This window comes from Phyllobates terribilis, unplaced genomic scaffold (genome assembly GCF_046119375.1).
Source record: "Phyllobates terribilis strain yellow unplaced genomic scaffold, ASM4611937v1 Scaffold_5__5_contigs__length_657084704, whole genome shotgun sequence".
Taxonomy (NCBI): Eukaryota; Metazoa; Chordata; class Amphibia; order Anura; family Dendrobatidae; genus Phyllobates; species Phyllobates terribilis.
The window spans coordinates 527,560,589-527,587,997 of NW_027362765.1; the positions used below are offsets into that span (position 1 = coordinate 527,560,589).

Below are 27,409 nucleotides of genomic sequence, written 5' to 3' on the forward strand. Positions count from 1 at the left end.
GCTTGTGCCTCCAACGTCCCCCGAACAACAAGATGCAGGGTCCTTCAGAGGTTTGCAGCTGTGCATGCGCCATCCTGTCGACCTCCTCTATCCACTTCACACAAGCAGAAACGGCTCCAGTGGGCCAAACATTACATGAAGACTGATTTCAAAACTGTTTTGTTCACGGATGAGTGCCGTGCAGCGCTCGATGGTCCAGATGGATGGAGTGGAGGATGGCTGGTTGATGGACACCCCACGCAAACACGGCTACAGCGCCAACAAGGAGGAGGTGGAGTAATGTTTTGGGCTGGAATCATGGGGAGAGAGATTGTCGGCCCCTTTAGGATCCCTGAAGGCGCTAAAGATGAACTCCATAATGTATGTGGATTTTCTCAAACAGCACTTCCTGCCATGGTTCAAGAAGAAGAACCGTGTTTTTCACAGCAAGATCATTTTTCTGCATGATAATGCACCATCTCATGCTGCACATAAAACATCTGCATCTCTGGCTGATATGGGCATAAAAGGGGACAAACTTATGGTGTGACCCCCCATGCTCCCCTGACCTCTACCCCATTCAGAACCTTTGGAGCATCATTAAAAGGAGTGTCTATGATGGCGGGAGGCAGTTCACATCTAAGCAACAGCTCTGGGAGGGTATTCTGTCCTCATGCAAAACAATTGAAGCAGAAACCATCCAAAACCTGACAAATTCAATGGACGAGAGAGTTCAGAAGCTCCTTTCGAACAAGGGGTCCTATGTGAAAATGTAACATCACCTAGAATAAAGTTTTGAGTTGAAAACTGTTTGATTTCAGTTTCTAACAACCTGCTAATGCTTATAATTTCAAAAATGACCATTTTTTTGGTCTTTATTAAAATGAAAAGGTTGATCGAAAAGTTTGGGGGATCTAAGAGTGTGGCAACAAAGTAGTCATGATTACTTCGAATTCTGACAATATGAGGGTCATGCTGCAGGTAGTGCAGCAAGAAGGCACTTATGTGCCTTGCGCATCTCGGAGCCCCAAAATTATTTTCCGGGCTAGATGCAGCTAAAAATTATTTTTAATTTTAAATCTGGTGAAGCTTTAGTATAGATGGCCTAATAGGATCAGTGCTGCACACTGCTACAAAGCCCAAATTATTTTCCAGTCAAGATACAGATAAACATGATTAGTAATTTGAAAGCTTAAAACGGTTGGTAGGGTGATTTTAACCAATCATCAAGCTTTTACTCTCCCCAGGATGACACAGGGGTAGAAAAGTCGTTTCGGATCCATGATTTGTTCATCTTTATGAACGTGAGTCTGTCTACATTATCAGTGGAGAGCCGCGTGCGCTTATCTGTCAGCACACCACCAGCAGCGCTGAACACACGTTCAGACAGAACGCTGGCTGCGGGGCATGACAAGATCTCCAAGGCGTAAGTGGCTAGCTCCGGCCATTTATCCAGATTGGAAGCCCAAAAAGAGCAAGGGTCCAGTGACACAGTCGTGGCTTCAATGTTTACTTGGAGATACTCCTGTACCATCGTCTCTAGGCGTTGACTATGTGTCAGACTTCTTGTCTCCTGTGGCCTTGCAAAGGATGGGCTAAAAAAGTGGTGAAATGATTCCGCAAAATTGATGTTACCAGCAGATACTGTGGTTCTGTTACGGTTTGAGTGCTGAACACTTGACGGTCCCACGGTTGGCAAGTTGGAACTGTGAGATTCACTACGTGCACCACTGGTATTTTGTGGAAAAGCACATGTAAGATTCTGCAACAGTCTCTGCTGATACTCCTGCATGCGTGCATCCCTTTCTATGGCAGGAATAATTTCTGCAAATTTACTTTTGTACCGGGGATCTAACAGTGTGGCAACCCAGTAGTCAGGATTATTTCTAATTCTCACAATTCGAGGGTCATGTTGCAGGTAGTGCAGCAAGAAGGCACTCATGTGTGTTGCGCATCCAGGAGCACCAAGTCCCTGTTGTGTTGGTGGCGAGGTAACAATCATGCTTCCTTCCTCTGTCCTCTCCCCCCAACCTCGCACAACAGAAATGTGATCAAGGTCTCCCTCATCTGATGAGTCTTCCATCAGTTCGTCCTCCACTTCTTCCTGGGCTCCTGCACCTTCCTCACTAGTTTGGCTGCTACCATGCGCCCTGGTAAAACCATCTCCCCCACCCTCACATGCCTGCCGCCTTGGTGCTGCCGACCGTCTGGACCTTGCAGATGTTAGCCCTTCCGCATACAACTCCTCCTCCTCTACTTCCTCCACCTCCTCTTGTGCCACCACCTGACTCCGAATTCTGTTTAACATGTGCTCCAGCATGTAAATCACCGGAATAGTCATGCTGATAATGGCATCGTCAGCACTAAACATCTTCGTCGCCATTTCAAAACTGTGCAGAAGGGTGCATAGGTCCCTGATCTGAGACCACTCCTCCAGCGTGATTTGCCCCACCTCTGAATCTCGTTGGCCCAGGCTATACGTCAGAACGTATTGCACCAGGGCTTGTCGGTGCTGCCACAGTCGCTGCAACATGTGCAGAGTTGAATTCCACCGGGTAGGCACATCGCATTTTAGCCGGTGAAGTGGCAGGCCCAACGACTTCTGTAGAGATGTAAGTCGCTGAGCTGCGGGATGCGAACGGCGGAAGTGAGCACACAGCGACCGTGCCCTCTGCAGAAGGCCATCTAGTCTGGGATAGTGGGCTAAAAATTGCTGGACAACCAGGTTCAACACGTGAGCCATACAAGGCACGTGTGTGACATTGCCCCGGCGAAGGGCCGCACCCAGGTTTGCAGCATTGTCGCACACGGCCTTCCCTGGTTTCAGGTCCAGTGGAGACAACCATTCATGAAATTGGTTCTCCAGAGCTGACCACAACTCCTCAGCTGTGTGACTCACATTTCCCAGACATTTCAATGTAAAAACCGCCTGATGACGTTGAGCCCTACTGCCAGCATAGTAAGGAGGTGTGCAGGATCCCTTCTGCGCAGTTAGAAAGCTTGTGGCATGACCAGACAGGCTTTGGGTGCAGGTGGAAGACCGAGAGGAGGTTGAGGAGGCAGAAGCAGTGGAGGAACTTTGACATAAAGAGGATTGACGCACAACTCGTGGGGACGGCAAGACTTGGACAGCAGCCCCTTGTCCTGCTGTCACCATAGTTACCCAGTGCCCAGTCAGCGACATGTAACGCCCCTGTCCATGCCTACTCGTCCAAGTGTCTGTGGTGAAATGCACCCTGTCACACACAGAGTTTCTCAAAGAAGCGGTGATGTTGTGTGCGACATGCTGGTGGAGCGCAGGCACACCTTTCTTTGAGAAGTAGTGCCGACTGGGCATCTGGTACTGGGGCACTGCGACGGACATAAGGTCTCGAAAATCCTCTGTGTCCACCAGGCGGAAAGGCAGCATTTCTGTAGCCAAGAGCTTGCAGATGGTGAAATTCAACGTCTTAGCTTTCTCATGGCTAGGAGGAAATGGTCTTTTACTTGTCCACATCTGAGGGACCGAGGGCTGGCTATTGTGCTTAGACGGGGTTGATAAGGGTGTCCCCGGCAAACTGCCGGTCTGTGAGGAAGATGCAGGCGGACATGTTAGGTTGCCTTGATCCAAAGGTGGTGCTATCGATGTCGGACAGCGCTCAACACCAGCTGGTGTTACCACCTCCAAAGAAAATGATGACCTGCCAATCACGCTGGCTGTTGCGGGTAAAGAGGTGGCAGGTCTGCGCCCCAAAACAGGTGTGACTGCTGTCCCCCCAGTCACAGAGGATGAAGAGGCCGCGGATGCACAAGATATGGCAGACGGTGATTGGCCCGGCCGGCTAGGCCGCATTGTAGCACACTGAGCTTCCCACTGCAACTTATGCTTCATGTCCATGTGCCGGTTCATGCATGAAGTACTCAAACTATGTATTTTTTGGCCTCTACTTAGCTTTTGCTGACAAATGTTACAGATAACACGAGTTGGGTCATCTTTATCGATCTGAAAAAATGCCCAGGCTATGCAAGGCTTAGCACCCATGCGACCTGAAGAGCCACCACGACTTGTGGTGAGAGGCAGAGTTGTGTTTGAGGATGCAGTTGTTGACGTGCTTCCAGTACTACGTCTCTGTCCAGGAAGGCGCAACCTGACCTCGTCGTCACTAGCATCTTCCTCCACCTCCTCTGCTGACCTCATCTCTTGGCTGACTGTGGGTTGACAGTAAGTGGGATCTCCGACCTCATCATCATCACCCTGTGCGTTATCACACCCGTCGTCCTCAGAGCCAACCTGTTCCTGCCCTGACAAAAAACTAAAGTTGTCGCTCCAATCAGGTATTTGAGTCTTATCATCGTCTTCCTCATTGTCTCCACCAACAGAAGTTACAGTTTGGGAATGAGGGTCTACATTATGGTCAGAACCTTCTGCGTCTGGTCCTGGATCCGACTCATAAAGATTCTGGGCATCAGTGCAGATCATTTCCTCGTCTGGATTCACAGAAGCGCTGGAGTCGACCTCTGATTCCCAGGCTATAGTATGAGTAAACAGCTCTGCAGACTCAACCATCTGTTCTACCTCATACTCAGACGGGCAGCTGGAGATTTGGGAGCTGTGAGGAAGCAAGTGCGATTTGGGTGACACCTTTGAGGACTGGAGTATTTGTGATGTTGAAGTTGATGTGGAGGAGAGCCCACTTAAAGGAGCACTTGATATCCGTTGAAGCACCTGCTGTTTTTGTGCCTCATCTGGAATTTGTAGCGATTGGCGTGGCCGTAAGAAAGGGATCTTATCACATTGTCCGCTAAAAGAAGTAGACATTTTAGTTTGGCTGGAAGATGGTCTTTCTTCTGCAGATGTTACTGTTGCTTTAACACCTACCCCACGGACACAACCTTTTTTCCCCTTCCCAACACGCCTATTCCCCTTTCCACCAGCAGCAGGCCTTTTTCCACTCATTTTGGTGGTTAACTAATTCACAACTCTGGAGTTGTTTGCACAAAAAAACAATGGATGGTAACCGAGCAGAGCTGAGTGGCCAAACTGTGGTATTAGGCCAAAACTATTGGCTTGGTTAGATGCAGAAAAAAATTATTTTGAATTTGCAACCTGATGGAGGTCAGTATAGATGGACTAATAGAGAAAGTCCGACACACTACTAGAAGGCCAAATATTTTTTCAGAGGTACTGTAGATGCAGATAAAAATTATTTTTAATTTGCAACCTGATGGAGGTCAGTATAGATGGACTAATAGACCAAGTCCCACACACTGCTAGAAGCCCAAATATTTTTTCAGAGCTAGATGCAGAAAAAAATTATTTTTAATTTGCAACCTGATGGAGGTCAGTATAGATGGACTAATAGACCAAGTCCCACACACCGCTAGAAGCCCAACTATTTTTTCAGAGCTAGATGCAGAAAAAAATTATATTCAATTTGCAACCTGCTGGAGGTCAGTATAGAAGGACTAATAGAACAAGTCCCACACACTGCTAGAAGCCCAAATATTTTTTCAGAGCTAAATGAAGAAAAAAATTATTTTTAATTTGCAACCTGATGGAGGTCAGTATAGATGGACTAATAGACCAAGTCCCACACACTGCTAGAAGCCCAAATATTTTTTCAGAGCTAGATGCAGAAAAAAATTATATTCAGTTTGCAACCTGATGGAGGTCAGTATAGATGGACTAATAGAATGATGCTATGCCCAAAAGATTTTACTTCACTAGGTGCAGTAAAAAAATTGGTATTCTATACACAGGTGTTATATCTTGCAACACAGATAGGCTACTCCACTGACTAACACACTCTGCAATAGGCCAAAAAGGATTAGCTTTGCTAGATTCAGCCAAATGCTGTGAAAAAAACTTGCACAGCACTGGCACAGACCTGCCTGGCAAAAACTGATAGGAACTCATGTAACCTAGTCCTGAAAAGGACTCCAATTACAATTAGTCTTTACTCCCACAACCTATCTATTTAAGAGCACAGACCTCCCTGATAAAAGTCGTAGGAAATGCTGTAACCTAGTCCTTAAAAGGACTGCAATCACAACTATTCCCTACTCCCAAGCTATCTGTATATTTGTGCGAAAATTGGCTTGAAATTAACAAGGTATAGCGCACACAGCAACAGCGGTGCCGTCTAACACGCAGCTGCAGCAGTGAGAAAATGGTGGCGACGGGGAAAATGGCTTGGTCTTATAGGGCAAGGACATGTGACATACACTGCCAATGACACATGCCCTTGCTTGTGTGAAAAAAAGCACTTCGCTCCGTGTGTGCGCTGCTGATAGGCTGACAGATTGCACCTCCCCACTGCAAATGCGGGAAAGAGAAAAAAAAATGGAGATCTTCATTGTTCCTGCAGAGATCCATCCCCTGCCCCTCCCCCCACCCCGCTGTACACTAAAAACTGCGTATTAACATTAATTTTCATCATTACTGAGAAAAAATCCAGTTATGATTTTGGTGCACGAACAGTTATCGAACATAACCTCGAACAGCCAAATTTTTCTCAAATTGTTCGTGTTCGCCGAACGGCTCGAACACCGCCCAAAACAGCTCGAATTTGAGATTGGCGAACAGTTCGAGTAGAACAACGCTCATCTCTAGTGTGGACATCACACACTAGTCTGTGAGCCGGAAGCTGCAAACGCTGCTGAAACACTGCAAGGGCGGTGGAAGCTGTAGCTGACTTTCTAAAATGGGCACACAGGCGGCGTACTTTAACAAGCAGATCTGGAAGCTCCGGGTAGGATTTGAGAAACCGCTGAACCACGAGGTTAAGCACATGGGCCAGGCATGGTATGTGTGTGAGCTTGCCTCGCCTCAGAGCCGCCACCAGGTTCCGGCCATGTTCACACACGACCATGCCTGGCTGTAGGTTCAGCGGTGTGAGACACAGATCTGCCTGCTCTTTCAGAGCTGTCCACAATTCTTCAGGATTGTGCGTTTTTTCACCTAAGCATATTAGCTTCAGCACAGCCTGTTGCCGCTTGGCCGAGGCAGTGCTGCAGTGCTTCCAGCTTGTGACTGATGTGGTCATTTCGGAGATGGAGGCTGAAGAGGAGGAGGAGGCTGAGGTGCAGGAGCTGTAGACCATGGGGGCAACCCTGATTGACCTAGGGCACGCAATCCTTGGCGTCGGGAGGACGTGTTACGTCCCAAGATCCGACTGGGTCCCGGCTTCCACTATGTTAACCCAGTGTGCCGTCAGCGAGATGTACCGCCCCTGCCCACAAGCACTTGTCCACGTGTCCATGGTTAGGTGGACTTTACTGGTAACTGCGTTGTTAAGAGCACGGCTAATGTTTTGGGACACGTGCTTGTGTAATTTGCACACCGGCGGCTGGGGACCGAGTACCGAGGGACGGCCGCCGCCATCAGGTTGCGGAATGCTTCCGTCTCCACGAGCCTAAAAGGCAACATTTCGAGCGCAAGCAGTCGTGAAATGTGAGAGTTTAGTAGTGTGGCCTGTGGGGCGTTGGCTGCATATTTGCGCTTGCGTTCCAAGTACTGGGGTATGGACAACTGAACGCTGCGCTGGGACTAGGACATGGACGTGCTTCCTGATACTGCTACTTGAGAGTGTGCAACGACAGGTGCAGGGCAGGAGGCATCTTCGCATACACTATGGACAGGGGATTGGCTTGCATGCACAACAGTGGAAGAAGCAATGGTGCCACCCGCAGACACTGTTCCTGGACCCTGGGGTGTGGCCCACAAAGTCGGGTACTTTGCTACCATGTGCCTGATAATGCTGGTGGTGGTCAGGCTGGTCGTTTTGCCACCCCTGCTGATGCTGGCCTGGCAGGTGTTGCAAATGGCCTTTTTGGGGTTATCGGCAGAGTCTTTAAAAAACAACCAGACTCGTGAAGACCTAACAGTTGTACTGGCTACTTGCTTCGTGTTGGTGTTACGGGGAATGGTTGCCTGCCTTCTGTCTGTGGCCACCACACTGCTTCTTCCTGCCTGTTGGGGTGCTCTGCCTCCCTCCCCCTGTGTGCTGCTGTCCTCGCTCTGCATGTCCTCCTGCCAGGTTGGGTCAGTTACTATATCATCCACCACCTCGTCTTCCACTTCTGCACCCTGGTCCTCCTCCTGACTTTCTGGCAATTGTGTCTCATCATCGTCCACCTCTTGTGACACTTTCCCACCGTTGCCTTCTTGTGACCGTGGCTGCTCAAATATTTGGGCACCGCTACACGCGATCTCCTCTTGCCCCGCTTCAAGTGGACCGGGCGAGAGGCCCGAATCTATAAATGGAAAAGTGAACAGCTCTTCAGAGTGTCCAAGTGTGGGATCAGTTGTCTCTGGGTACTCGGCATGGTGGGAGGAAGGAGGATCAGGGTGAGGAATATGCGGTCCAGACTCACGGCTACTGAGACTTGACCGTGTGGAAGACAGGGTGGTGGTGGTGGTGGTGGCTAAGTGACTGGAAGCATTATCCGCTATCCAACCAACAACCTTTTGACACTGCTCTGGGTTCAATAGTGGTGGGCTGCGGTCCCCTAGAAATTGGGACAGGAAGGTCAGGCGAGAAGATGTGGGTGTTTGTTGTGGCACAATTTTGGCTTGCCCACGGCCTTGTCCTCGGCCTCTGCATGAACCATTACCATCACGTCCAGTTCCCCATCCCTTGCCACGTGCCTTGCCCATTTTAAATGGATAACAGTATCTTCCACTCTCACTACAAATGACTGAGTTTGGAGCGAATTTATATGTGATCCGTGTGACAGAGAAAACAGAGTTTTAAATACCTGGCTTGTAGGTAAGTAGTTTGACCAGCAAACTGCTGTGAATTGCTTCACTAACACACTGAAAGAAATTTTTAATGGAGGCCAGAAATGGCAGTATTTTCTGAAAACATATATGTAATCCGTTTGACGGAGAAAGCACAGTTTTAAATACCTGGCCTGTAGGTAACTGTTTTGAACAGCAAGCCAGTGTCAAAAACTTTGTTGACATACTGAATTTTTTTTTAATGGAGGCCAGAAATGGCAGTAGTTTCTGAAAACGTATATGTAATCCGTGTGACGAAGAAAACACAATTTTAAGTAGATGGATTTTTAGCACTGTAATATGGAAAGGACCTGCCTGTATTCTGCAGTGCCAACAAGGAAATGGCGCTGAAAAAACGGCATTACAGTGCATGGCAGGCAATCTCTGCATGTTCATTGGCTCTCTAAAAACCACCAAGCATGCAGGAAGGTGACCCGAGTTCCCGCCCGAGCAACCCGGAAATACTCGCCGAGCTTGTCGAGCACCATGATGCTCGGGCGAGTACTGAGTAGTGGTGAGCACGTTCGCTCATCACTAATCAGGAGGCATGACCTGCCCCCTGCTACTAGTAGCAGCAGCCAGCCCCCCTGACAATGTCTCCTTCATTGCAGTTCGAGGTGAGGAGGTGTGGAAGGGGCATGGCCACTTTGTCACAGATGACACTGGATAGATCACACAGATCCCACCAGTTGTCAAGGGAACACAACACCGCTGCCTCCAATCGTCAGGACAAATACACAATTGGCTGATGAGTGATGGATAAGATGGTGGCTGCTTTCGCTAGTAGGCTGGCTACTGGGGAACTAAGAGAGTGTATGGAATATATGTATAAACCCCCCCGTATGAACACTGCTTCTCTGCAATAAAAAAAGAACTACTAGCTGCCACCACAAATTGTTTATACAGGCCGATAGGACACCCGTTCCAAGTAGCGTATGGCTTCAGGGCTGCAGTCTACAGAGCAAGAGAAACAGAGCTATTAAATTTTATATATATAACTCAGAAAGATAGGTAGTGTTTATAACAAATATACAAGATGATACAAAATATGAACAAACAATACGATATATACAATTACATAAACTAAAAAGCATTGTTGAAAGATAATTGTCTTCTGTGGGCGTGATATCAGTCAGACAACACAGGGTGAGTGTAAAACAGTGTGGCAATACTTTATTGAACCACCAAATGGACAATAAACACATAGAACAGTCCCAGCAAAATACACAAAATGGTACAAAATTACAGTCTCACCCTTCCGCTGGCCTGCCGAGAATAGAGCAGCTGCGACTTTGGGGCTTTCAGGGCCAACTACCTCAACTGATGGCCCCCCACTTTTGATGGGCCCCCACAGAAAGAAGGTAGCTTCAAGCTTAGGAAGCTGAAAGTCGATTCAGGTACAAGGCCAAGAGTCCCGAGGATCCCACCCTGGCCTCTCCGATAGTTTCCATGGGGCTTGATGTCTGGCTTGTCCCAATCTGGCTTCTCCAAATGTCTCCATGGGATCCAAGTGACCGGAGGATCCCACCTGGCAACCCCAAACAACATATCCACAGGGCCAGGTGACCTCATTGTCCCAACCTGGTTCCCCCAAATGTATCCATGGGTTCTCTGATGGTCAATGATCTGTATCCTTAGAATCAGGGCTATATAACCTTAGGCTGGAATCCTGCAGAATCCAAATCTGTGTCTCTCTGAATCGAGCCATGCTATCCATCTGCTGTCCTGAAGAATGTCTCTCTGATTCTCTTTGAGTTTCTCTTTCAATTCTCTCTACTACAGAGGCATATGTCCCTTAAATAGTTACAGTTGTCCTTTCAAGTACACATCCACACGTCAAGGATTAGGGAGGGTATTATTCCACAGTGCTCAGGTCTCATTGTTTGTGCATTTAATCAATTTACATAGTTGGTATAGCAGGGGGGTCTTGAAAATCAACATCTAGCTGGCTTTAGTATAATATGTAATTAGCGTATTAACAAACATTATTGTTTCCAGATAAAGAGAAATCAACATTCAGGTTTATACACTTAATAGTATGTCCTTCTTGACCAGCCACAGAAATACTCATACATTCGTAAGTCAACGCAAACACAATAGTGTATTTCTCTTGGCTTAACAAATTTAGACATCTGGCTGATTAAGATAAGAAGCTGTTTCGTCACAATAATTACTAAACATGGTCACGGAAATGACTCTGAGCTTAGCGGAGGGAAGCACTCCGTTTGGGAAAATAGGCATAACCCACAGCGAACTATGTCTTCCAAGGACTGACAAATGACCCAGACCCAAGTATTGCTTTTTATTAGGTCAAAGTTACACCCACACGCCTCCTCTTATTGAGCTCATGTGGGGGTGGATTTTGGTATGTGCTGGGGATGTTAGAATTTTATGAGATCCCCAACCTACAGGGTATCTTTGCCCCTGAAGCTTCAAGGTAATAGATATTAACCTCATATTTCTTATCATGAATTTACCGTTGCATAGAGATCAAACATGGCCTGCTTCATATCATATATCGAAGCGTTATTAAGTTTGAGATGTTCTAGTGGCCCCATGGCAATGTGAGTGAATGCATCAAATCCATTCCTTCTCTAGGACGCCGAAAATCTACAATCCATAAATGGTGGATCAATACAAAACCCCAATATTCATATCTAGACAATGGAGACACAAAGTTTGGAGCACTCTCAGCAAAATCCTTTGAATCCAGGATGCTTCTTCCTTGGAACAAAGGTAGCCCTTGCACTTCTCCTCCTCTGCGTAAATAGATTTCAAGCTTACTGTCTGTTTCCCAGCAGATATCCTGTTTTAATCACATGTCCATGGCTGGAGATTTCTGTTATGATCTGCCAGATAAACTAAGGAAAGAATGGGAAAAGCTGTCCCTACAGTAAGACTAAGCTGAATCCCTACGATGTAGCGGGCAGCCTGTTCCTTGTGAACAGACCCGCCTTTGTCCTCGGCTAGTCTGAACGGAGACCTATAGAATAAAGGGAGGGGTCCCTAAAAGAACTAAGGACTGGGACAAAAATGGGACACCTCCTAACAGAAGTTGTTGCAGAGCAAAAAGACAAACTGACAAAAAGTACTAGAGGTCCCAGAGGACCAAGCAAACTAGACAGAGATAGGCACCGAAGCACCTGGCTAGAGAGACAGGCAAAAAACACTGAAGTCCGGCAAAGCCAGAAGGGCGGAGCTGGAATATATAGGCATCTGGTCACGTGACCGCAAAACACAAGATAGCAAAAACTAACAGGAGGGTTCTAACAGTATCCCCTCTTCTATGAGGATCCTCCGGATCCTCCAGGCCCAGGCCTATCAGGAAACCTCCTGTGGAAAGCTTTAACAAGCCTAGGAGCAGAGACATCATCAGTCCTTACCCTGGAATTGTCTTCAGGACCGAAACCCTTCCAGGAGACAAGATACTGTAATATCCCTCTATACCATCTTGAATTCAAAATACGAGAAATTTCATATTCACCGTCTTCCACCACAGGAGGAACTGTGACAGTGGCGTCCCTATTAGAAACGTCAGCCTTTTTCAACAAGGAAACATGAAACACAGAATTAATCTTCCAGGAAGTAGGGACATCCAACCTGACAGCAGATGGGTTATCAACATGAAGCACTTTAAATGGACCCACAAACTTAGGACCCAGTTTTTTAGAGGGAATCCTCAACCGCAAGTTCTTCGAGGACAACCAAACCATGTCACCCACAGTAAACAAAACCTCTTTAAGTTTCCTGTCAAAATACTTCTTGGACTTTTTGTTAGCGTCTTGCAGGTTACAACGTACATTAGTCCAAACTCTCTCCTAATCACCGGAAAAATTCTCCTCCTCCGGCACCGCCGACCCCAATTTGGAGAACGAACCAAAAGATGGATGTCTCCCAGTGCAACAAAAAAAAGGAGAACACCCAGCAGAGGAAGATGTATGATTGTTAAGAGCAAATTCTGCGAGAGGCAGAAACTCAGACCACACCTCTTGATTGTCCGCCACAAAACAACGCAAAAACTTTTCAACATCCTGGTTCTTTCTTTCAGTCTGTCCATTAGACTCAGGATGATAACCAGACGAAAATGACAAATGGACTCCCAACCTGTCACAAAAAGCACGCCAAAAGCGAGCCACAAACTGAGGTCCTCTATCAGAAACAATATCCGTGGGAACGCCATGGAGCTTGACAATCTCCTTAACAAACGCCTTAGCGAGTGTCTTGGCGCAGGGCAACTTAATGAATGGAACCAAATGACACATCTTACTAAAATGGTCTACGACCACCCAGATGACAGTAAAACCCTCAGACACAGGAAGATCAGTAATAAAATCCATAGAGAGATGCGTCCAAGGCGCACTAGGAACCTCCAGAGGGCAAAGCAACCCCCCAGCAGGAGTATGTGAAGCCTTTGACCTAGCACACACAGTACACTGACGCACCCACTTGATGACTTCCTTCTGCCATCCAGGCCACCAAAAACTGCGACTGATAAGTCTCTTAGTCTCCGAAACTCCTGGATGACCTGCCAACCGAGACTCATGACACTCCACAAACAAATCTCTCCTAAAGGCTCTAGGCACAAACAACCTCCCATGGGGCGTGTTAGATGGAGCATCATCTTGAGCATTCAGAATCCCATTCTCCTAATCGGAGTCCAATGCCGCCACCACAACTCCTTTCTGCAAAATGCTATCCTCCTCCTCGGCACCGACCGTAGAAGAGAAGCTGCGACTTAAAGCATCGGCTTTAACATTCTTAGTACCAGGGATATAGGTAACAGAAAAATGAAACCGAGAAAAAAAAAGTGCCCACCTAGCTTGACGGGCATTCAAGCGCTTGGCAGCATCCAGATAGATCAAATTCTTATGATCTATGAAAACCTGAATAGGAAATCTAGCGCCTTCCAAAAAATGACGCCAGTGTTCAAACGCAAGTTTAATAGCCAGCAACTCCCGATTTCCAACATCATAATTCAGTTCAGTTTCCGAAAATGTTTTCGAAAAGAAGGCACAAGGATGTACTCCACCCTTGTTCTCCTGAGACAAAACTGCTCCGACCCCCACCGATGAAGCATCAACCTCGACCAAAAAAGGTTTGGTCTCATCAGACTGTATAAGGATAGGGGCAGAACTGAACCTCTCTTTGAGATACTCAAACGCTTCAATGGCTTAAGTAATCCACTGGGTCGTATTCGCACCTTTCCTGGTGAGATCGGTTAGAGGTTTAACAATTACAGAAAAATTCTTAATGAATTTCCTGTAATAATTGGCAAAACCCAAAAACCTCCGTATAGATTTCAAACCAATAGGCCTAGGCCATTCCTGCACAGCCTGAACCTTCACAGGGTCCATCTCAAAGCCCTCGCTGGAGACAATGTAGCCCAAAAAACTAATTTTCTGCACAGCGAACTCACATTTCTCCAGCTTAGCAAAGAGTGAATTATCACTCAATAACTGCAAAACTTCACGTACACTCTGCCAATGGAACTCTAAATCTGGTGAATAAATCAAAATGTCATCCAAACATTCTTACCAATCAAAGGTCTCAGGATGTCATTAATAAGGTTCTGAAAAAATGCAGGTGCATTGGTAAGACCGAAGGGCATCACCAGATTCTCAAAATGACCTACCGGCGTGTTAAAAGCAGTTTTCCATTCATCACCCTCCTTCACACGTAACAAATTGTATGCCCCTCGGAGATCAATTTTTGAGAACCACTTGGCTCCCACTAACTGGTTAAACAAGTCAGGAATTAATGGCAATGGGTAGGAATTGCGTACGGTAATCTTATTAATTTCACGAAAATCCAGACATGGACGTAAACCGCCGTCCTTTTTTTTAACAAAGAAGAATCCGACTGCCACAGGCGACTTAGAAGGTCTAATGTGACCAGCAGCCAGGCTAGACTCTATGTACTCCTCCAAAGCCTTTCTTTCAGGGATAGTCAGATTAAACAAGCGACTCTTGGGTAGAGTAGCTCCAGGAACAAACTCAATGGCGCAATCATAATCCCTATGAGGAGGTAAAACTTGCGACTCCTCCTCTGAAAAAACCCTCCAAAAATCTTGAATAGGTACAAGTAATTCCCCTTTTTCCACAGCCGCAATGCGACCATTACAACATTTATCATAGCACTTCGGACTCCAAGACTTAATCACATTAGTAGACCAGTCCAACAAAGGATTGTGCAGTTGTAACCAAGGCAATCCTAGAACAACTGGAGAGGGCAAATTATCCAAAACAACCAAGTCCAAAATTTCTTGGTGAACACCATTGATAGTGAGAGGAAATGCAGCAGTCTTGTGAGTAATACATTTCAAAGGAGTGTTATCAATTGCAACCACAGAAATAGGAGATGACAAAGGTTTGGATTTCAATTTAAGTTTTTCCCAAAACCCTTTATCAATCACATTAAGTGTTGAACCACAATCCACAAATACCTGAAATTCAATCAAATCTCCCTGCAGAGTAGTACACCCAGAAAGGAACACTCCTGCAGAGCGTAAACAAGCTATACGGGCGTAACTGACCTTTTTTTTTTCTTTACTTAAATGACGCTCACAATACTTAATCAAATGATCATCTTTACCACAATAAAGACACAAACCTTCGGAGAATCTCCGATCTCTTTCTTGAGAGCGGAGTGACATCGCCCCAACCTCCATTGGTTCTCCGCTATCAGAGCAGATTTTCTGGAAACTAGGACCTGAAGTTACAGGAGTTTTTACATCATTGACCCTGGACCTTATTCTCCTGTCCACACGAACAGCTAACTGCATAGCTTCCTGCAGAGTCTCAGTTGCAGGGAATGCAATTAGCAAATCCTTAACCCTTTCACTCAGACCAGCAAGAAATAAACTTTTCAGCGCCGAATCATTCCACTTAACTTCTGAAGCCCATCTCCTGAAGTGTGTGCAATAAATTTCAACATCATCTGACCCCTGATTCAAACGTCTAAGTTCTGATTCAGCCGATGAGATTCGATCAGGATCGTCATATAATAGCCCCATAGCAGAAAAAAATTCCTCAACAGAACTTAAACACGGATCATTAGGTTGGAGAGAAAAGGCCCACCCGTGTGGTTCTTTGCGCAAAAGTGACATAATAAAACCAATGGGCTGTGATTCATTCCCAGAGGACCTCGTTCTCAAGCGAAAATATAACAAAGATGCATTTTTAAAGGAAAAAAAATCTTGCTGTTTACCATAAAAAACATCAGGCAGTCCTACCTTCGGTTCCACAAAATGCGCTCCAGGACAGCTACTCACGTGTTGCTGAAGCTCGGCCACCTCCAGAGACAATCCCTGCAGGCGTTGAGCCAACTCCTGGACGGAAACCGTATTGATCCCCGAATTTCTTTCCTTTTAGTTTTTTTTCTGGGCTGGACTTACTGTTATGATCTGCAACATAAACTAAGGAAAGAATGGGAAAAGCTGTCCCTACAGTAAGACTAAGCTGAATCCCTACGATTTATCGGGCAGCCTGTTCCTTGTGAACAGACCCGCCTTCGTCCTCGGCTAGTCTGAACGGAGACCTATAGAATAAAGGGAGGGGTCCCTAAAAGAACTAAGGACTGGGACAAAAATGGGACACCTCCTAACAGAAGTTGTTGCAGAGCAAAAAGACAAACTGACAAAAAGTACTAGAGGTCCCAGAGGACCAAGCAAACTGGACAGAGATAGGCACCGAAGCACCTGGCTAGAGAGACAGGCAAAAAACACTGAAGTCCAGCAAAGCCAGAAGGGCGCAAAACACAAGATAGCAAAAAATAACAGGAGGGTTCTAATAGTTTCTGCTTCAAAGGTTGTTTTAATTAGTTTCTCTCTCCCTAGCTATAATTAATCCCACTTCAAAAAGGTTGTTGGAGTGTCAGCTCTTCTCCAGTTATAGTTAGTTTTCCCTTCTCCCTATATTTTCAATGTGAGTGGGGGGACATGTCCGCTTCCTGGAGATGTATTATGTATTTTAATTTTTCTTTATGACACAGCTAAAAAATCCATGTCAGACAAATAAAGCATAATCTCTGACGCATTTCGAACACTACAATGTGTTCTTATACTGAGATACAGTGGCATGTAAAGGTTTGGGCACCCCTGGTCAAAATTACTGTTATTTTGAACAGTTAAGCAAGTTGAAGATTAAATGATCTCTAAAAGGCCTAAAGTTAAGATGACACATTTGCTTTGTATTTTAGGCAAAAAATATATATATATTTTCATCTTTTGCATTTTAAAAATGACAAAAAGGAAAATGGGCCAATGCAAAGTTTGGGCACCCTGCATAGTTAGTACCTAGTAGCACTCCGTTTTGAATGTATCACAGCTTGTAAACGCTTTTTGTAGCCTGCCAAGACTCTTTCAATTCTTGTTTGAGGGATTTTCATCCATTCTTCCTTGGAAAATTCTTCCATTTTTGTGAGATTCCTGGGTCGTCTTGCATGCACTGCTATTTTGAGGTCTAGCCACCGATTTTCAATGATGTTCAGATCAAGGGACTGTGAGGGCTATTGTAAAGCTTTCAGCTTGCACCTTTTGAGGTAGTCTATTCTGGATTTTGACGTGTGTTTAGGATCATTATCCATTTGTAGAAGTCACCCTCTTTTCAACTTCAGCTTTTTTACAGATGGTGTTATGTTTGCATCAAGAATTTGTTGAAATTTCATTGAATCCATTCTTCCCTCTACCTGTGAAATGTTCCCTATGCCATTGGCTGCAACACAACCCAAAAGCATGATTGATCCACCCCCATGCTTAAAGGTTGATGAGATGTTTTTTTCCTGATATTCTGTGCTCTTTTTTTCTCCTCAAAATACCTTTGATCATTATGGCCAAAGAGTTCTATTTTAATCTCATCTGTCTACAGGACTTGTTTTCAAAATGCATCATGCTTGTTTAGATGTTATTTTGCATACTCCTGACACTGAATTTTATGGTGAGGATGCAGCAGAGGTTTTCTTCTGATGGCTCTTCAATGAAAGCCATATTTCTGCAGGTGTGTCTGAACAGTAGAACAATATACCACAACTCCAGAGCCTTCTATATCTTTCTGAAGGTCTTTTGCAGACAAGCGGGGGTTTTGCTTCGCCTCTCTAGCAATCCTAGGAGCAGCTCTCACTGAAATTTAGCTTGGTCTTCCAGACATTATCTTGACCTCCACTGTTCCTTTTAAATGCCATTTCCTAATTACATTTCAAACTGAGGGCAACTTGAAAATGCTTTGCTATCTTTTTATAGCCTTCTCCTGCCTTGTGGGCCTCCACCATTTTCAGAGTGCTAGACAGCTGCTTAGAAGAACCCATGGCTGCTGTTTTTTTGGCACAAGGTTAGAGGAGGCTGGGTTTTTACAAAGCTGTGAAATTTTCATCATCTGGCCTTTCCAAACAATGATAGTGAACAAACCATAACCCTAACAGGCTAATTAAGGTCGGAATCCTTGGTCAAAGTTATCTGAGCACACAAATCTCCAAGGGGGCCCAAACTTTTGCATCGGCCCATCTCCCTTTTTATATTTTTTTTAAATGAAAAAAAAACTTCAATATACAGTGCATTGTGAAAGTATTTGGCCCCCTTGAACTCTTCTACCTTTTGCCACATTTCTGGCTTCAAACATAAAGATATAAAATTCTAATTTTTGGGGGAAGAATCAACAACAAGTGGGACACAATCGTGAAGTGGAACGAAATTTATTGGATATTTTAAACTTTTTTAACAAATTAAAAACTGAAAAGTGGGGCGTGCAATATTATTCGGCCCCCTTGAGTTAATACTTTGTAGCACCACCTTTTTCTGCGATTACAGCTGCAAGTCGCTTGGGGTATGTCTCTATCAGTTTTTCACATCGAGAGGCTGAAATTCTTGCCCATTCTTCCTTGCAAAACCGCTCGAGCTCATTGGGGTTGGATGGAGAGCGTTTGTGACCAGCAGTTTTCAGCTCTTTCCACAGATTCTCGATTGGATTCAGGTCTGAACTTTGACTTGGCCATTCTAACACCTGGATACCTTTATTTTTGAACCATTCCATTGTAGATTTTGCTTTATGTTTGGGATCATTGTCTTGTTGGAAGATAAATCTCCGTCCCAGTCTCAGGTCTTTTGCAGACTCCAACAGGTTTTCTTCAGAATGGTCCTGTATTTGGCTCCATCCATCTTCCCATCAATTTTAACCGTCTTCCCTTTCCCTGCTGAAAAAAAGCAGGTCCAAACCATGATGTTGCCACCACCATGTTTGACAGTGGGGATGGTGTTTTGAGGGTGATGAGCTGTGTTGCTTTTATGCCAAACATATTGTTTTGTATTTGATTTTGGTTTCATCTGACCAGAGCACCTTATCCACATGTTTGGTGTGTTTCCCAGGTGGCTTGTGGCAAACTTCAAACAAGACTTTTTAGGGATATTTTTGAGAAATGGCTTTCTTCTTGCTACTCTTCCATAAAGGCCAGATTTGTGCAGTGTACGACTGATTGTTGTCCTATGGACAGACTCTCCCACCTCAGCTGTAGATCTCTGCAGTTCATCCAGAGTGATCATGGGCCTTTTGGCTGCATCTCTGATCAGTCTTCTCCTTGTTCGAGATGAAAGTTTAGAGGGACGGCCGGGTCTTAGTAGATTTGCAAGTGGATACTCCTTCCATTTCAATATGATCGCTTGCACAGTGCTCCTTGAGATGTTTAAAACTTGGGAAATCTTTTTGTATCCAAATCCGGCTTTAAACTTCGCCACAACAGTATTTCGGACCTGCCTGGTGTGTTCCTTGGTCTTCATGATGCTCTCTGCACTTGAAACAGGACCCTGAGACTATCACAGAGCAGGTGCATTTATACGGAGACTTGATTACACACAGGTGGATTCTATTTATCATTACCAGTCATTTAGGACAACATTGGATCATTCAGAGATTCTCACTGAACTTCTGGAGGGAGTTTGCTGCACTGACAGTAAAGGGGCCGAATAATATTGCACCCCCACTTTTCAGTTTTTAATTTGTTAAAAAAGTTTAAAATATCCAATAAATTTCGTTCCACTTCATGATTGTGTCCCACTAGTTGTTGATTCTTCCCCCAAAAAATTAGAATTTTATATCTTTATGTTTGAAGCCAGAAATGGGGCAAAAGGTAGAAAAGTTCAAGGGGTCAAATACTTTCACAATGCACTGTATATATTTTTTGTCTAAAATACAAAGCAAATGTGTAATCCTTAACTTTAGGCCTTTTAGAGATCTTTTCATCTTCAACTTGCTTAACTGTTCACAATAACAGTAATTTTGACCAGGGGTGCCCAAACTTTTACATGCCACTGTAGTATTAAGAACTTATTGTAGTATTCAAATTAGTCTGTTATGGATTTTTAATACTTATGCAAATAATGAAAAATCCTATGCTGGAGCACTTTTTTTTTTGATTACTACCCAGTGTACCAAGACTGCTTTGTGCACGCTGGTGGAGGGCAGCTGGCAAACATCCCACATTATATTATGTGTGGTTTAATATTCCGTTCTTTGGTTGTATTGGTTTCTTCTTTGTGGTAGTATGTAGTGTGGCATTTTATTCCTTTCTATGGTTGTATTGGTAACCTCTGCTCTGTGTTAATTTGTTGTGTGATAATATATTATTTTCTATGTTTGTGTTGTGATCTTCTTCTCTGTGGTTTTATGGTAGTATGGTAGAACATTCTCTCTTGTGGCAGTAGTATGTTGTGTGGTATTATATTCCTTTCTATGGCTGTATTGGTAACTTCCCTGTGGTAACATGTAGTGTGGTATTATATTACATTCTGTAGTTGTATTGGTAACTTCTTAGCTGTTGTAATATGTTGGGTGCTAGTATGTTCCTCTCTGTGGTTGTATGGTAGTATTGGTAGTGTTAGATTCTTCTTCCTTGTGGCAGTATTATGTACTGTGGTAGTGATAGAGTCTGCTTCTCTGTAGTAGAATGCTTGTGTTTTTCCACGAATGATAGTCAGACCAGGTTTGCCAGCTCCCAATATTTCAGTAGAAAATAAATAAGATTTGTAGATAATGCCAAGTACTTGTAGTAATACCATTCTGCATTAATTCATATGTTTTCTTTAAATTATTTTAATAAGAATTAATTATTTGCACATATATTTTTCAGGCTGGAATGATAAGAACTGACAGTAGTGAGTTCTTTATTGAGCCTTTAGAAAGGGGTCGACAGGAAGATGAAGAGAATGGTCGTACTCATGTCGTCTACAGGAGATCTGCTGTTCAATACAATACAACTGGAAGTCTAGGGGAGATGCATAATGAAGGTAACTAAAAAAGAATAACGTACTGTCTTCTTTGTACTTTTTGCATGTATAGATAATGCTAAGTGGCAGCTTGACATGAAATGCTAGTGTATATCACTAGATCACTCTCGGTTAAATGGGCTCCCCAGGAATAGAAAAAAATATAATAAGAAAGATGCCATTTTAACAAACTATTGTACTTACTTTCCAAGGGAAACTAATATTATGTGCTAATTAGTTTGAAATATATTCATAATGACATTATATATTCTTTATTTATTCCCTTTAAGGATGTTTCCAGGAATATGTTTTAATGGCTTTTTCTCAGAGTTCTTTGGCAATATACAGCAATCATAAATTCAATGCGTGATTGGTGGGTGCTCTGACTCCAGGAAGTCAGAAATGGAAAAGGTCTTAGGCACATTTTCGAGAACCACTATCCATCAAATGTTCCAAACTCAACACTTCATACACACATGTGGCTGTGCCTAGTACTGCAGCTTAATCCCATTTGTAAGGATAAGCCATCAATATTCATCACAGGAAAATCCTTTGAAACCACAGTTGCCCTGACTTAATAGTTACAACTAACATTGCCTCAATGTTAGCCCATTGGTGAGCGTGCATTTTAAATGTTCACAAATATATGCTAATTTCACCAGTTTTTGGATTTAAATACTTATGTATCTACGCAATTTTCTAAAATCTACTAACTCATACATATTCATGTTACAATGCAAAAGATTTAAAGCTATAGAATGATTCAAAATCACAGCTTTGTGTAAATGTACAGTGGAAGCCGCAATCTACGACAATATTTCTGTAATGTCTGTATTGTATCATGATGACGTAGAACCCCTTTTAATTTTAGTTGCAAAGAGTGAAGTGGGGGACCTCCCGTTTGCACTGGATTCAATGCAGGACAGGTTATGGGACATCGAACGTAAGAAACGTCATGCCAAGAAGGATGACTACAACATTGAGGTGCTCCTCGCAGTGGACGATTCTGTTGTGCGCTTCCATGGAAAAGAGCATGTGCAGAACTACGTTCTCACCCTTCTGAACATAGTGAGGTTTTTGAAAATTTCTTTGTTCTTGAAATTTGTGATTTTGATGTTTTGCTATACTGAATGTGTGCCATAAATGTTTATGAAAATTAGTAGTGATGAGCGAGCATGCTCGTTACTTGAGATTTACGATCATGCTCGGGTGTTTTCCGAGTATCTTCAGTGTGCTCGGGTCTTATGTCTCAGTCACTCCATGCTCATTATTTGCGACTGTTTGACAGCTTTAATAAATGTGAGGAATGCCTGTTGCCACGTAACAGTTGCAAATCATGAGCACAGGGGTGACTGAAACATAACACCGAGCTCGCTGAAATTACTCGGCGAGCACCCAAGCATGCTCGCCGAAAGGGTTAACAGAACATACTCGCTCATCACTAATAATTAGAACATAATGTTTTGAGCCCATATCTGTCAGCTGAGTTGCCATCTGTTGATTGCATTGTCTTCAGGGGCTGGTCGTGAAGTGTTAAGCTTATTCCCTCACTCTGATAATTTGCTAATATCAATGAGGTTAGTCACATTTGTGCTCCACATTTTCAACAGATATGCTGAATATTAGCAGATTTCTTTTATTATGCATGTCTTCATTGATATGCACATGATATGTTTCGGCTATACATGCAGATTTTGGCACTGCTGTCACGTGTTTCAGCTGATATCAGCCGTGTTTATCTGTTTTAGGCTATGTACACACATTGGTTTTTTTCAGCGTTTTTTTTTCTGCAGCAAAACCTGATCTCTTGCCAAGAATGTTTATTCAGGATTTTGCTTGTTTTTTTCTTGTTTTTTTTTGCTGTGTTTTTGGTGCTTTTTTTTCACTGTCCTTTTGTCTCTTTATGCATGTAAATAAAATTCAGTAAAAAAACCTCATTATATTTCATCAGGTTTTGGCACCAAAAACGCTGAAAAAACTGACACCTGCATTTTCAGTGCATTTTTTCAGTGTTTTTTCACCACCCATTACTTCCAGTGGGTGAAAAGCACTGAAAAAACGCTGAAAGAAGTGACATGCTCTATTCTGCAAAAAAACATGCAAAGCACAAAATACTGATGAAACAAAAACCAATGTGTCTGCATGAGATTTCTGGAATCTCATAGACTTTGCTGGTACTGTAAAAGTATAGTAGAAAATTTGCACAAAAAAACACATTAAAAAAAAAACTGAAAAAAGCAATGTGTGAACATAGCCTTATGGTTTAAATGGGAAAAATGATGCAACAGTTGATAACACCCTTGATTCCCACTAATGAATACAATAAATAATGTTGAATATAACTTTAATAAGTAGAATACTAAAAATGATTCCTAGCTAAATATGGAGGTTTTGTGAAATTACTGTTTTTCTAAAATATTAATGATCAAATGAATCCGCAGTACAGCCCCTATAACCTGTCATGGGCCTATACTGTATCATTAACGGGGTTATCCAGGACTTTTATTATTTTTGCGTGTGGGGCTAAGAACTAAGAGACAGGGAGCGAGCTGCTAACTTTCTGCCTGTTCTGCCCAGTGTCGATTTCTGCTGGCTTAGAGCTAGCACAGATCACTTCCAGTGACTCTGCAGCTTCTGGTGATGTCACTTCCACAGAGCAGCGTTTTCTCTTCCTCTCTGCTCTATTGACGGGGTGTCTCTGTCAATGTCATGCTGAATGACAGATGGCTCCCTGCTGCCTAACTGCAGGGAGCCAGCTGTCAATCAGCATGACGTCGGCAGTAACTCCCCATCAACAAAGCAGACTGGAAGAGAAAAAGCTTCTCTGGTGACCAGAGGTAAAATGAAGCACGGGGATCGCTGGCTAAGCCGACAGGTTGCTACCGGGCAGAACAACAGTTAGCAACTACGTGCCTGTTCGTTTTTAGCCCCATACACAGAAATATTACAAGTCCTGGCAATGGAATGGCTAGATGTCTGAAAAAGTAAACATTTATAAATACTCTTTTTGTTTCCTAGTGGTACCATAGAGTTCTTAGTTTATTATGGATGTTATGAATTGTCATTTACCTTATTTTTCGGACTATAAGACGCACTTAGGTTTTAGAGGAGGAAAATAGAAAAAGAATGTAAGCAAAAAATGTGGTCATGATGCATTGTTAAGGTGGAGGGGGCCTGCTGCTGACACTGTTAGAGGAGTAATATCTCCCAATTCTGTTAATATCCCCCATCCTGGTATATATGGCCCCCTCATCCTGTTATACGTGGCCCTCATCCCCATCCTGATATGCATGGCACCCCTCCTCCCCATCCTGGTATGCATGGCACCCCTCATCCCCATCCTGGTATGCAAGGCACCCCTCATCCTGGTTTGCACGACACTCTCATCCTGGTATGCACCGCACCCCTCATCCTGGTATGCATGGCACCCCTCATCCTGGTATGCATGGCAACCCACATCCCGCATCTAAGTATGCATGGCACCACTCATCCTGGTATGCATTGCAACCCTCACCCCTCTTCATGGTATGTATGGTACCCCCATCCCTCATCCTGGTATGCATGGCACCCCTCATCCTGTTATGCATGGCCCCCCTCATCCCTCCTCCTGGTATGTATGGCACCCTTTATCCCTCATTCTGGTATGCATGGCACCCCTCATCCCTCCTCCTGGTATGTATGGCATTTTTCAGTCCTCTTCCTTGTATGTATGGCCCCCTTCATCCCTCTTCCTGGTATGCATGGTACCCCTCATCCCTCTTCCTGGTATGCTTGGCACCCCTCCATCCTGGTATGCTTGGCACCCCTTTATCCCCTTTATGCTGCACACAAAAGAAACCAAACAATCATACTCACCTCCTCTCTGCTCCAGTGCTGCGTCCCTCTTTGCTGCCGACACTGATCCCACTGTGTGAGCCGCGCATGGCGTCACTGTCATGCGCCCTCACACTATGAGATGATCTGCCGGAATAGTCACTGCTCTCCACGTCGGGACCGTGTACGTGGGGAGCAGTGACCATTCACTCTCCTTAAGAGCGCACACACTGTACCCGCAGCGTGGCTCCTGCTGCGGCCGGCGGTCACGTGTGCCCGCTATTAAAGAGCATGAATATTCACTACAACCCATGGGAGTGGGTTGTAGTGAATATTAATGGTCTTTAATAGGTGGCACACATGACCGCCGAGCGCAGCAGGAGCCACACTGCGGGTACAGTGTGCGCGCTATTAAGGAAAATGAATATTCACTGATCTCAACACCCATGGGCGTGGGGAGCAGTGAATATTAATTTTCTTTAGTAGCGGGCACAGTGTAGGCTGCTGCAGGTGGCTCCTGCCTCCTGTGCCCCGCTGCCACTCCCCTCACACTCCCACCACCCACAGCCATAGTATACATATATATTCGGACTATAAGACGCACCCCCCACTTTGCTCCAAAATTTTAGAGGAAAAAAGTATGTCTTATAGTCTAAAAAATGCGGTACTTTTTTTGGCAACATTAAAGGAGCCGAAAAACTTTAAATGAAAATGAAATTGATATTTTTGTAATCCTGCCATTAAACATTTCAAATGCTGGTCCAGTTCCCACAATTTTTATAGGCTTAACTGGAATTGACAATGGTATCATCGATGTTTAGAATTCTAGATGTAATACTTATCTGGGCACCAGATGCTGCCTGTAGAAAAATTCTTTCCGTTCCATTGTCCTTACTGCGTTTCTAATTTTTTTCCCTTCGTTTCAGACTAATTTTATTGCTTGTAATCTTAGATCATGCAACGAACATAATGCCAAGTCCAAGAGAAAGCTTATTGTTTTGAAAAGTGTTTTTTTCAGACTTCTATATTTTAAAATTCCCACCCTTACCTGTTCATGTTCCAAAGTTGTATTCTATATGGCCAATCTTGTTCAGACATCAGATTCGACCTACAATTTTATTAGTGTGTAAATAATGAATTTTTAAGAGCCGTAAGGAATGTTATTAGGGAGCTCATTTAGAGGAGCCAGAAGTTTGCCCTTGAAGATGTAATTCACGTCTCTCCTTAAAGTCTAAATGATAATGTTTTTGCTGTTAGACATCCATGGATTGTGAATTTTCATCCACACATTGTTCTTTATATCACTGTTTTATCTCCTGCAGATCTTCCAGTTCTCTGATTGCTGAGTTCTGTTCAACTCCGCCCACAGCACTGATTGGCAGCTTTCTAAGTACACTATAGATAAGTTACCAATCAATGGGGTGGTGGGATTATGCAGATCAGGAGGACTACATTTTACGAGGCAACTGGTCCTGTAGTGATAATCTCCTGCTGATAAAACACTGATTTTATTGAAACTACAATAAACTGCTTAGTAAGTGACACATGCCTGGAATCTGGGTATCTGCCACTACTGTATATCATGCTGCTTTCAGATTAGATAGCAAAAGTCTTCTGACAGATTGCCTTTAAAACTGTTGCAAAAAAAAAGTGGAGTAGTTATCCATGGAAACTAAGCTTTGTGGAACATTCACAAACGGTTTTCCAGTTTTTGAAAATTGATGGCTTATCCCTAGGATAGACCATTAATATTAGATCAGAGGAGGTCCAACACAGTAGGCACTCATTAAAAATTCTTTTTAAGCGTCATCTTTGATAAACTTTCCACCATTTTTGCAATATTGTCTTTATTCTTAGTTTTGCTGTGGTAACTGTATCGTGTAGAAAATAAATTTTAGATGATGAAAGTAATAATTGTGCAGCCATTAGCCACCGCATGGGAGTGTATTTCTAAATGAATGCTCAACTCCTCACTGACCAGGCCTGAGAGGTACATTACTGTGTAATTTATATTATTTTTTGAGATGCAAATATAGAAAAAAAAACTATTTTTGGTTTAGTTATTTTTAATAATATTTTTTATTGTGTGGATACTTTATGTGTATAGGTTTGCGCTTTTGTTACATGTATGTAATGAAGTGTATTTAAAAAATAAATAAATAAATATATATATATACAGTACAGACCAAAAGTTTGGACACACCTTCTCATTTAAAGATTTTTCTGTATTTTCATGACTTTGAAAATTGTACATTCACACTGAAGGCATCAAAACTATGAATTAACACATGTGGAATTATATACTTAACAAAAAAGTGTGAAACAATTGAAAATATGTCTTATATTCTAGGTTCTTCAAAGTAGCCACCTTTTGCTTTGATGACTGCTTTGCACACTCTTGATGAGCTTCAAGAGGTAGTCACTGGAAATGGTCTTCCAACAATCTTGAAGGAGTTCCCAGAGATGCTTAGCACTTGTTGGCCCTTTTGCCTTCACTCTGCGGTCCAGCTCACCCCAAACCATCTCGATTGGGTTCAGGTCTGGTCACTGTGGAGGCCAGGTCATCTGGCGTAGCACCTCATCACTCTCCTTCTTGGTCAAATAGCTCT

The 27,409-nt window shown here is 43.8% G+C and overlaps 1 protein-coding gene across 3 annotated transcripts in view; it reads left to right on the plus strand.

The window, feature by feature from the left end:
- ADAMTS14 (ADAM metallopeptidase with thrombospondin type 1 motif 14) overlaps nt 1–27,409 on the plus strand; it is a 213,834-nt gene that overhangs the window by 38,551 nt on the left and 147,874 nt on the right. For all 3 annotated transcript variants that reach the window (XM_073685737.1, XM_073685738.1, XM_073685739.1), the window contains exons 3-4: nt 20,852–21,008; nt 21,859–22,055. In XM_073685737.1, the coding sequence (XP_073541838.1) occupies nt 20,852–21,008; nt 21,859–22,055 (354 nt within the window). The remainder of the gene's footprint in view (nt 1–20,851; nt 21,009–21,858; nt 22,056–27,409) is intronic.